General features: G+C 37.9%; 3 protein-coding genes across 3 annotated transcripts; 2 read left to right on the top strand and 1 right to left on the bottom strand.

The window, feature by feature from the left end:
* Positions 1-3,105: 3,105 nt before the first annotated feature.
* LOC120780161 (DNA replication licensing factor Mcm6) lies at positions 3,106-6,646 on the top strand. The gene is made up of 4 exons (XM_040112440.1): positions 3,106-3,313; positions 3,380-3,523; positions 3,580-4,466; positions 4,751-6,646. The coding sequence occupies exons 1-4, from the start codon at positions 3,222-3,224 to the stop codon at positions 6,112-6,114; spliced, it is 2,487 nt and encodes an 828-aa protein (XP_039968374.1). The 5' UTR covers positions 3,106-3,221; the 3' UTR covers positions 6,115-6,646.
* A 356-nt stretch (positions 6,647-7,002) lies between these two features.
* Positions 7,003-8,180, bottom strand: LOC120780162 (proliferating cell nuclear antigen). The gene is made up of 2 exons (XM_040112441.1): positions 7,931-8,180; positions 7,003-7,866 (listed from the first exon to the last, which is right to left on the bottom strand). Exons 1-2 carry the CDS (start codon positions 8,036-8,038, stop codon positions 7,192-7,194), a joined length of 783 nt encoding a protein of 260 aa, XP_039968375.1. The 5' UTR covers positions 8,039-8,180; the 3' UTR covers positions 7,003-7,191.
* Positions 8,181-8,590: 410 nt separating this feature from the next.
* LOC120780164 lies at positions 8,591-10,634 on the top strand. Its single transcript, XM_040112443.1, has 4 exons — positions 8,591-8,692; positions 8,751-8,951; positions 9,016-9,151; positions 9,223-10,634. Exons 2-4 carry the CDS (start codon positions 8,753-8,755, stop codon positions 10,565-10,567), a joined length of 1,680 nt encoding a protein of 559 aa, XP_039968377.1. The 5' UTR covers positions 8,591-8,692; positions 8,751-8,752; the 3' UTR covers positions 10,568-10,634.
* Positions 10,635-10,881: the final 247 nt, after the last annotated feature.

Genomic DNA, 10,881 nt, shown 5'->3' with positions numbered 1-10,881 from the left:
TCTAGCAACTTGCAAGAGTGTAAAACGTTCGGTTATGCGCGAACTTAACTTACTTGTTGAAAACAGTGTTTGCTTGTGCCTAAAATGTTAAAAATCAGGTGAATCCCAGTTTGATCCCATATTTCCACTAAGGATTCTCTTTCATGACACATGACATAGAAACATGTTTCCCAGTATATTTAAGGAATGTCAAAAGTAAATTAAATTAGTTCAGACCTACCCCTAGGCCCAAATGGACCCAATATAATGATATCCGACTTTCTAGCTGACTTTAAGCTTTTTTAGTCAATATAAGTGTTGTTTTAATAAAATCAAGTTGATATCTTAACCATAATGAATGAAAGTGGTCATGACTTTGCTCAGCAGCTTTTGTCGGAGATTCGTACAAGTAGAGTGTAATTAACTGCCTCACAACTTTTAGAATATTTACAGCTTACAACACTAATAATTGGAAGTGTCAGAAATGGAACCCGCATAAATATTGTGGTTTTTACTATCTATCACCAGCAGACCGTCGTCCAAGTCCAGCAGCCTACTTTCCGGGGGAAATACAAGCAGCACCTCCAGAGCAAGGCTTAATTACTGCAGCAGAAACAAGCTGCCAGTGATCTTGGGACGCGATGCAAGCCCCCATTATACAGAATAGGGCAGCACGGACTGCAACAAGCGAGGTAAGTTTCTGGAGGAATTCATAATTAGTACTAATCTAAGAGTTAAAATGTTGGTTGTGAACTCATATTCGTAAAAAGTGATGTTACAAGAGAAGAAAATTGTAAGAATCGGGCTGAAATTATAATTCACGTAACTCCCCACAGACGTATTCCAAAGAACCTATCCTATCGGGATACGTTAAAGAGGAATGTCAGTGGGGAAGGGCTAGACAGAAAGGCAAAGGCTCTAGGACTGGAAAGCAGGTTGTCTGCACATAACCAGGCCATCAAAAGCGTGTATCACTGTAGCTGCCCTCTAAGACGATTACCAAAGGACTTAACTGTCTTTGGTGGTCAAGTAGACTCTCAGTACTCAGGACAAGGGTACGTAAACGTATTGAGAATATAGAAGCAACCTAACTACTTATAACAGAGCGATTAAATCTGCAAAACAGCAAAGTTTCAGAAATTTCTGTGAAAACATCTCCTGAAAATCAGAGGCAGCAAGGGTGCACAGGACTCTAGCCAAAGGCAAGACTGACACAGTACTAGCTATTAATGTGACGGGACCTATACGACCAGTGCAGAAGAAAGAGGTACAGCACTTCTGCAGGCGCATTTTCCGGAGACAATTCGGAGAGACCAGTGACAACCGTTTGTCGAACAAAAATCATCTTGCATAGATTGGGTAGTCACAAGACAGCTGCTGCATACTGTGGAAAGAAGGCACCACCTGAAGTCATGCTAGCACCCACACCGCTTCATCTAGTAGTCGATCAGACAGTCAAACGTATACTTCTTCAATCAAAGACATCAGAAGGGTTGGGCAGAGAAAAGGTAATCGCATCCCAACAAATGAAGGCTTAAGTGGTGAAATACCACTGGGAAAGCATTACCAATAGAGTAAACTTCACTAGGATGTTCACAGTTATCCTTAAGGCATCGCCTCAGTGTGAAATTTTCGAGAATTTTTTTTTTTTTTTTGTTGAATTATCGGATAGTATATACTGCAATGAACATTCCCTCAAGTTTTTATAATCGAAATTCAAATTACAGCGTTTCTTGTAGAAAGGGAATAGAGTGGGGAATATATCAACTTCAATCTTTAAACGCGTTTTTCTCAGAAACGGTTTCCACTCTCAAGAGTTTTGAAAATATCCAGTTCCAATTAAGAGAGAACCTTTTCAACGTAATTCGCTATCGCGCTATGAAAGCTTTTATTTTTTTTTAATTTTTCTACTTTTTTCTAAGAAAAACTGTCGAAAAAAGGGTCAAATTCGATATTTTTTGTTCAAACCGCCGCCATTTGTCAAACTTCTACAAAACAAAAAAAGCTTCCATAGCGCGATAGCGACTTTCCTACAGATTAATAATATTTTTGTAATTTTTGTTTCAGACCAAAATGGAGTCATTCCAACAATTCATACACATAATAATAATAAACATAAAAAAATAATTTTGTATTCGTCATGAATGTATTCATTTATCAAAAAAATCGGATCGATTAGTTAGTTTCAACAATATAAAAAAAAATCGCGAAAATGAGTGATTTTTCGGAGGGTCACACTGGGAAGATCCCTTAAAGCGATCTATGGCTATAAGGTCAAATCGCTATTGGTGCAGGAGTGTACAGAATGGCTAAACTGCTTATCGGAACGTAATTAAGTGCACAAAGGTATAGGCGGAAATGAATACACATTACAATAGGCGCAATGCTAATATACTAGTACGTGCATATATTGTATTTACATTTCAAATTATATTATATATAACTATTTGTCAAAAAATATACATATATTAGCCAAACAAATTTCGTTCTAGATCTCACCTGCACAGCAAGGCAATTTTTGCCAAGCACAAAAGCCATTTTGTTGCGCTGCAATTCTGATGCTCATCATTTCCACAAAGCATAATTCATATCCGGATTTTCATAGCAATCAATAATTTAATTTTAACAAACAACACAACCACAAACACAACCAAACCTTGAATTGCAGTAAAACACACACTTTTTCAAATTTTACACTATTTATTATGTCATTAAGCTTGTATTTTTAAAAGTCGTATAATTCTATATTATTAATTTTTCACTCCTCGGTTAACTATGACGGAAACCGCTATATCAGTCCTGCCAAATCTACATAAGAATTAGCAACCGGTTGCAATAAAAAATTAATAATAAATAACTATTAAAAAATTTATATAGCATATGTTATGAAAAAATATAAAAAAATTACAATATTTGTATGACTTATTTTTCGATTTTTGTCCATAAATTAAATAGTTACACTTTGCCGCTAATTTTAATTTTAATTTATCAATCAAGTGCAACGTAAATTATGACATAAGTTCTATGGTGCAACGCTTCAGCAATGCTGCCAAGTTTTCAATGACAACAGCAGTGTTATCAGCGTCTACATGTGCGCGCCAAAACAAATGCCAGCGCTGTCAAAAGCCATACAAACATTCAATATTCACAATTTGAGTTTAGCGTGTTTAGTATTTCGGCAATAAATAACTCAAATAAGCAGCTATTTGCCAAGAAATACAACAGCAAATTGAAGCATTGCAATGGATGTAGCTGACGCACAAATTGGGCAATTACGCGTAAAGGATGAGGTTGGCTTACGCTGTCAAAAACTCTTTCAGGATTTCTTAGAAGAGTAAGTGGAAGACTAGTGATATCGTGCACAACAAAAAAGTGAAAAACTAAATATCATATACTTTAGGTTTAAAGAAGACGGTGAAATAAAATATGTGAAACCTGCAGCAGATTTGGAATCGCCAGATCGGTATACACTAGAAGTGTCTTTCGACGATGTGGAAAAGTACAATCAGAATTTGGCAACAACAATTATCGAAGAATACTATCGGTAAGTTTGTGTGTTTGTATGTTAATTTTTGAAATAACACCACTTTTTTTTTATAGCATCTACCCATTCCTGTGCCAGTCCGTTTCAAATTTTGTCAAAGACCGTTGTGGTTTAAAGAACGAAAAAGAATGTTACATCTCCTTCACTGATGTGCCCACGCGACATAAAGTACGTGATTTAACAACATCTAAAATTGGCACATTGATACGCATATCTGGTCAAGTGGTACGTACACATCCAGTGCATCCTGAACTGGTGTCTGGCACATTCATGTGTATGGATTGTCAAACTGAAATACGCAATGTAGAACAACAATTCAAGTTTACCAATCCAACCATTTGCCGCAATCCTGTATGCAGTAATCGGCGTCGCTTCATGCTGGATGTGGAGAAATCGCTTTTCGTTGATTTTCAAAAAATACGCATACAGGAAACACAATCAGAGCTGCCGCGTGGCTGCATACCACGTTCAGTGGAAATCATTTTACGTTCAGAATTAGTGGAAACTGTGCAAGCTGGCGATCGTTATGATTTCACTGGTACATTAATAGTGGTGCCCGATGTGGGTGTCTTAAATATGCCGGGCGCCAAAGCTGACATGGGTTCGCGGCATAAACCAGGCGATGGTCCGGAGGGCGTATCAGGTTTAAAAGAATTAGGCACACGTGAACTCAACTATCGCATGTCCTTTTTGGCTTGCAGCGTACAAACAACAACTGCGCGTTTTGGTGGCACCGACTTGCCTATGTCCGAGGTAACAGCAGAGGATATGAAAAAACAAATGACTGATGCCGAGTGGAATAAGGTATACGAAATGTCCAAAGATCGTACTTTGTATAACCACCTCATCACCAGTCTGTTTCCCTCCATCTACGGAAATGATGAGGTCAAGCGTGGTGTACTGTTGCAGCTATTTGGTGGTGTGGGCAAGACTACGCATGAAAGTAAGTAAAAAATATTTTATAACCCAAACAGGGTATATTAATTTTGCATGTAACACCAGATGGAACTGCGGAGACCTTATAAAGTGTGTGTATACATACATATGTATATAAATGATCAGTGTTTGAGTTGGATCGATTCCTTCTGTCCGTCCGTTTGTATATACGCTAACGAGTCACTAATATTTTGAGATATCAATTTGAAATTTTGCATACATCCACCGATATCTAATTTTCAATTTTTATGTGTGTCCACAATATCATAACGTCCTTTTTATTGTTTACAGAAACAACTTTGCGTGGCGATATCAACGTATGTATTGTAGGTGATCCCAGTACCGCAAAATCACAATTTTTGCGACAAGTCGCTGACTTTTCACCGCGCGCTGTTTACACTTCTGGCAAAGCTTCCTCTGCAGCTGGTCTTACCGCCGCTGTAGTGCGTGATGAGGAGAGTTTCGATTTTGTCATTGAAGCCGGCGCGCTTATGTTGGCCGACAATGGCATTTGTTGCATTGATGAATTCGATAAAATGGATCCACGCGATCAAGTCGCCATACACGAAGCTATGGAACAGCAAACAATTTCCTTAGCAAAAGCTGGAGTGCGTGCCACCTTAAATGCGCGCACTTCCATTTTGGCCGCCGCCAATCCAATTAATGGACGTTATGACCGTACAAAGAGTTTACAACAGAATATACAATTGTCAGCGCCAATTATGTCACGTTTCGATTTATTCTTCATACTCGTAGACGAATGCAATGAAGTGGTGGACTATGCTATAGCGCGTAAGATTGTCGATTTACACTCGCACATTGAAGAGTCCGTTGAGTGTGCGTATACGCGCGAAGAAGTGTTGCGCTACATAACATTTGCCCGTCAATTCAAACCGATTATCGGTCAAGAAGCAATGAAATTGCTTGTAGAGAATTATGGTCACCTGCGTCAGCGGGACACTGGTATTGCCGGCCGTAGCACATGGCGTATCACAGTACGTCAGCTGGAGTCAATGATACGTCTGAGCGAGGCCATGGCCAAACTGGAGTGCATGAATGAAGTGCAAGAACGACATGTTAAAGAAGCCTATCGTTTACTTAACAAATCAATTATACGTGTCGAACAGCCTGATATACATTTGGACGATGACGAGGGCAATGAAGATGCATATGTGGCTGATGTGGATATGGAAAATAATGGGGGTGCAGCTAATGGCGCGAGCAATACGATTGCCACTGAAGGTGCCGAAATAGAAGATGGCGTTGAAGCAAGCGGTAGTGTGCTGCAAAAGAAAAAGCTCACTCTATCATTTGAAGATTACAAAAATCTATCCACTATGTTGGTATTGCATATGCGTAATGAGGAGGCACGCTGCGAAACAGAAGGCATCGATTCGGGTATGAAACGCAGTGATGTTGTTACATGGTATTTGGAACAAGTCGCGGATCAAATTGAATCCGAAGAGGAACTTATCTCACGTAAACATTTAATTGAGAAAGTTATCGATCGTTTAATATATCATGATCAAGTTATTATACCATTAAAGACAACCGAATTGCGACAACCGGGTAAAAGTCCGCGTCGACCCGATGACGAAACGGAGGAGCCAGACGATCCATTATTGGTCGTACATCCCAATTACATTGTCGAATAGATAGTGCTGTCTTAAGTGTTCGAAATTTAGCAGTTTCGCACACTATTACATTTTTTCCATACAATCAGTTTAATGTTAAATAGAATTAAGTTTTATGTTATCATATGCATTTTATTTCAAACATTGATCGTTAAAAAGCTATTCGCTGTCCAGTACAAATAAAGAAAATTCAAAAACTAATTTATTAAATTTATTCAAATTAATTAAATTCAGAAGTCAATAATGGCAAGCAGTTATCGATTACAAATTAACACCCTTTCTATTACTATTATTTTTGTTGCTGCATGTTAAAACATGACCCAATTTGTTTCGACATTGTGCTGTTGCTTTGGAAACAAGATTTTCGTGAAGATAATTCATGGAACAAAAAGTTTCCATAAAAGAACTTGATTTTGATCATTCAGCTTCTATGGGAGCTGTATGTTATAGTTTTCCCATCAACCGTAAAAGAATTATTTTAAGACTATAGCGTTACCTTCGATATTTGTACCGAATTTTGTGAAAATATACTGTCAAATAAAAAAATTTCAATGCAAAAACAAGATCTTGTTGTTTCAGTTTGTGTGGTCCGGTCTTAAAGATTTGTTAAATTAGTGTTGCTTAAGATAATATTTTATGACGAATTTTGTGAAAATATATTGTCAAATATAAGTCTTACATACAATTGCATGATTTTGGCTCTAAAAATTAAATCTTTCTTTACCGCTTCCTTTCAGTCAACTTTGTAATTGGCTGTTGAAGCTTTCCATATCAGACTTTATCGAACTTGTATACCTATATACATATACATATGTATGTATGTACATATATCAAAGATTTTAAACACCAAAATTGTACTGAATATGCATAAAAAATTTATTTTGAAATATCTGTTGCTACATTCAAAAAAAAATTAAATTTACTCAACTGGATGTACACATGTGAAAGTAATCATTTTACAATGTTAGCAACAGTACAATGACGTACTACATATTTTAGTGCTTAAAATTAGTTAATATTTAAGTTTCTTACATCAAATCGAAAAAAGCTAGCTACACCGTGACTGTGCAACCAACATACCGATATACGCATATACAACTAATTCTCATCATCTTCAATTTTCGGCGCCAAATAATAGCGGATGTGTCCCAATTCGGCTATACGATATTCAACCACTAGCGGCACATCGGCCGACATCGACAGCTGCACTTGATTTGAGAGTGGCGTCGCCTTTGTGAATGCGTTCAGGTAACGACAAGCGAACGTTAATACAACAGGCTCTTGCATTTCAATCACAATTACTTCATCATCCTTGTCAACGTTTAAGTTTTGTGCCAATTTCACATTAGCCGAACCAACATCGCCGGATGCAGAGAACTTTACACCTTCCTTTGTACAACAAATAACAACAGATTCACTGAATTGTGCTAGATCACGACAGATGCGTGCAAATTCCATTGCTGGCATGCGTACAACGCATGAATAGTCAGTCTCCGGTATACCCAGATGTTCCTGATCTAAATTCATCAATTTCATTTCGTAGTCGGAAACTTTCTCTTGGTTTTGAGATTCGAACATAAATGTAACTGTATCTGCATTATCCTGTGCTTTAATTGTTACAGTATCATCGTTGTTGGCACATTTTAGAATTTTAGCCATGCTGCCTAAATTCATTCCCATTGAAAGATTCCGATCACAACGGAATTTATCAAAGCCATCTGAGCGTAATGTTAAAGATACAAGTGAGACGTGAGAATTATCCATAGCTTGTAACTGCACGGAAAATTTAGGAATCAGTACTAGTAATACAAAATTTGATAATAATTTGTGGACCAACCTGTATGCCGGAATCGCTGCAATCAAATGTGCCTTCGTTGAGCAAATCTTTAATGGCGTCCAAGATCTTCTTGAGTGTAGTTGCATTATTAAGACGCGCTTCAAACATTGTGCCGGTTTATTGTGATTAAAGATATACAACTTGAAATATACACAAATCAAACAAATCTACTTTAGCTAATTCACAGTGTGAGATTTCACAACCAAGCGACACGATGTAAATTTTTCAAATGATCAATTTTACAAATTTTGCACAAGAAATGAAGGGAAAACGCTTGTTTTGGCGCCAAATGTCAAAAGAGAGAGAAAGAGAGAACGTCAGCTGCTTTCGCAACAATTGTGACATCTGGCGCTTAATAGCTTATTAATCATTCCAAGTAAAAGATTGGAAATATTTGCAAATAGAACACAATTGGAATTGCAAATTAGGCTCTTTAAGTAAAAAACTATAATAGAAAATTAATAGAACAGTCAAACAATTGAAAAATAAATTATTTAATAATAAGGTATTGGTTAAACACTAATTATTAAGTAATTGTATGTAGTAATTTAAAATTGTCGTTTAAAGCGTCTTAATTCAGTCCGGCCACACACATTAATTTCCAATTGTTTTGTTTTTGTGCAATTATCATTTCTTTTTACCGCATCATTTGCCGGACGAACGTTGCATTTTTTCACAGAATTGGTTGAATTGAACATAGTGGAATGTGTAAAAAGTGGTTGCAGTAAAAATCGCATAAGCATTAATATTTTTTACGGTGAAGTAGGTGTCAAATTCTAATTACTCAGCCAAAAATTATTGTAATTTCATTGCTTTAAAGCAATGGCGAATGATTACTATGCAAACGTAACTGGCGTCCCTTCGTGTTCATCCTCACGCTGGCTAACAGAAGAGGTTTTCAAGCTGATCGATATGGTGCAGCATGATGAGGCCATTTATAATCCGCGCCATAAATACTACTTTTGTCGACCATATGTAGAGAATTTCTGGCGTGAAGTTGATCAAAAACTTGAAAAGAATCGTAAGTAAACGATAACTGCGTAGTTGTAACAAGCACATTGTTATACTTTATATTTGAATTGTAGCTGGCGCCAGCCTTGCAAAATGGACTAATTTGCGTATATCTTTTCGCCGCGAGTACACAAATTATCTAGAAGAAAAGATACCGCCCTGTTGGACTTATTTTGATCGCATGTTTTTCTTACATCCTTATTTAAGGAAGTAAGTGTGTTGTTGAAATTTAAGATTAGTGTTTTATAATATAAAAAAACTTAACTACTTTTTTTTTTTAGAAAACATACACCACCCAAATCACTTGACTCACAAGTACAGGACGCCTTAGTACGTATCAGCTCTTTATCTGATCGTTTGCAGCGAGAGCGCACAGCAGCAGTGGCTGCCAATGCAGCTGCTGCTCTTAGCGGTAATAACGTTACAAGCGATGTACACTCGTCAGTTTTACATTCTCAGCAAACGCATCAGCAACCAATCGATAATTACTTGGAATATTTTGATGATGCCGAGCCGAATAATTCCGATGATTTAGATGATGTTATGGATGATGAGCAGCGAAATCGCTTTCGACATACAGACGGACATGTGCATACACTCAACAATGATATTAAATCGGAATGTGATGATGTTAAATCGGATGTTGATGATTATGAGCCAGAAATTGCTGCTGTGCGTCAAGAGGAGGAAGATAATGAACTTGAAGAGATGGAAATGCGTAATTTCATGATGGATTCATATGCCAGCAGCAGCACCACCGCAATTCCATTAGAAGATAGACGTGCACAACTACGTATGCAACAGTTTATGCGTTTGCAATCACGCTCATACCAAGATGAGTTTCGCATTAAGCGACCACGCTCGCGCGATAGCATAAGTAGCACACATGCTATTGCTGCTGCCGGCAATTCGGCTAATACAGCTGGAAGTAGTTTACATACTAATCCACACCCTAGCGCTCCTCCAATACCACCGGTTAGCGCTAGTGGCCATACACGCATGCATAGCTCCCAAGTCAGCACAGCAACAACTCATACAAATATATCCTTAGTACGACCAACGCTGGCAAAACCTATGGAATTGGTCAGCACTACCACAAGCAATTCTGGTCATGTCGGTCTCAGTGTTGGCGCTGGCGTTAGCACAGGCAATGCATTGACAAATAATCCAAATAACGAAGCAGATTTGAATGCGAGTAGTACATCGAATACAAGTAACCAGGTTGCAACAACTTCGACTGCTATGAGTCACCAGCATCACCAACGCCACTCAACTGCTAGTCATCACACACACAATTATAGTCATCATAGTGCCGGTGGCAGTGCTAACTCACATCATCGTTTAGAAATTGCCTCAATATCGTCTGGCACGTCTGGCGCTGGTTTGAGTAGCAGTAGTGCTGCAAGTGCAGCGGTACCGGTGTCAACATTAGTGAATGCAGCCAATACAGCAGCGCCTCCACCTACGCCTCAGTCACATGTGGAGTTATGTGACTGCAAAACGGATCCGGACGCTATGTTCCTCATGAGTTTACTGCCTGATATTCAAAAATTGAATGGGCGAGATCGTGGTAAAATTAAGATTGCCTTTCAAAACATACTGCAGGATTACTTGTATCCCGATTAGGAGTAAGCATTCTAGAGGAGCTACCAATAAACCGTGATTTTACTTTCTGTGGTTGAATTTGTCGAAAGGTGTGTTACAATATCACTCCCATCATTTTTTGTTACTTATAACGTTTTGTTTTTATTGCAGATAAGTGATTGCAAGTGTTAAACAAACTAATTTTGGTGAAAAATATTGCTGACTTCGAAAAGCTGATGAAACTTCTATCCATAATAAAGCTTTTAAGTGGATTGCTGTTGTTGCCGTTAATGTAAGTTCTAAGCTTATTATTATTGAACAGCATAGATACTGAGTCACAGCGATTAGTATGTAAG

The sequence above is a fragment of the Bactrocera tryoni genome, unplaced genomic scaffold (assembly GCF_016617805.1).
Source record: "Bactrocera tryoni isolate S06 unplaced genomic scaffold, CSIRO_BtryS06_freeze2 scaffold_205, whole genome shotgun sequence".
In the NCBI taxonomy this organism is placed as follows: domain Eukaryota; kingdom Metazoa; phylum Arthropoda; class Insecta; order Diptera; family Tephritidae; genus Bactrocera; species Bactrocera tryoni.
The sequence above is the reverse complement of the archived record's forward strand: the minus strand, read 5'-3'. Positions and strand labels throughout refer to the sequence as shown.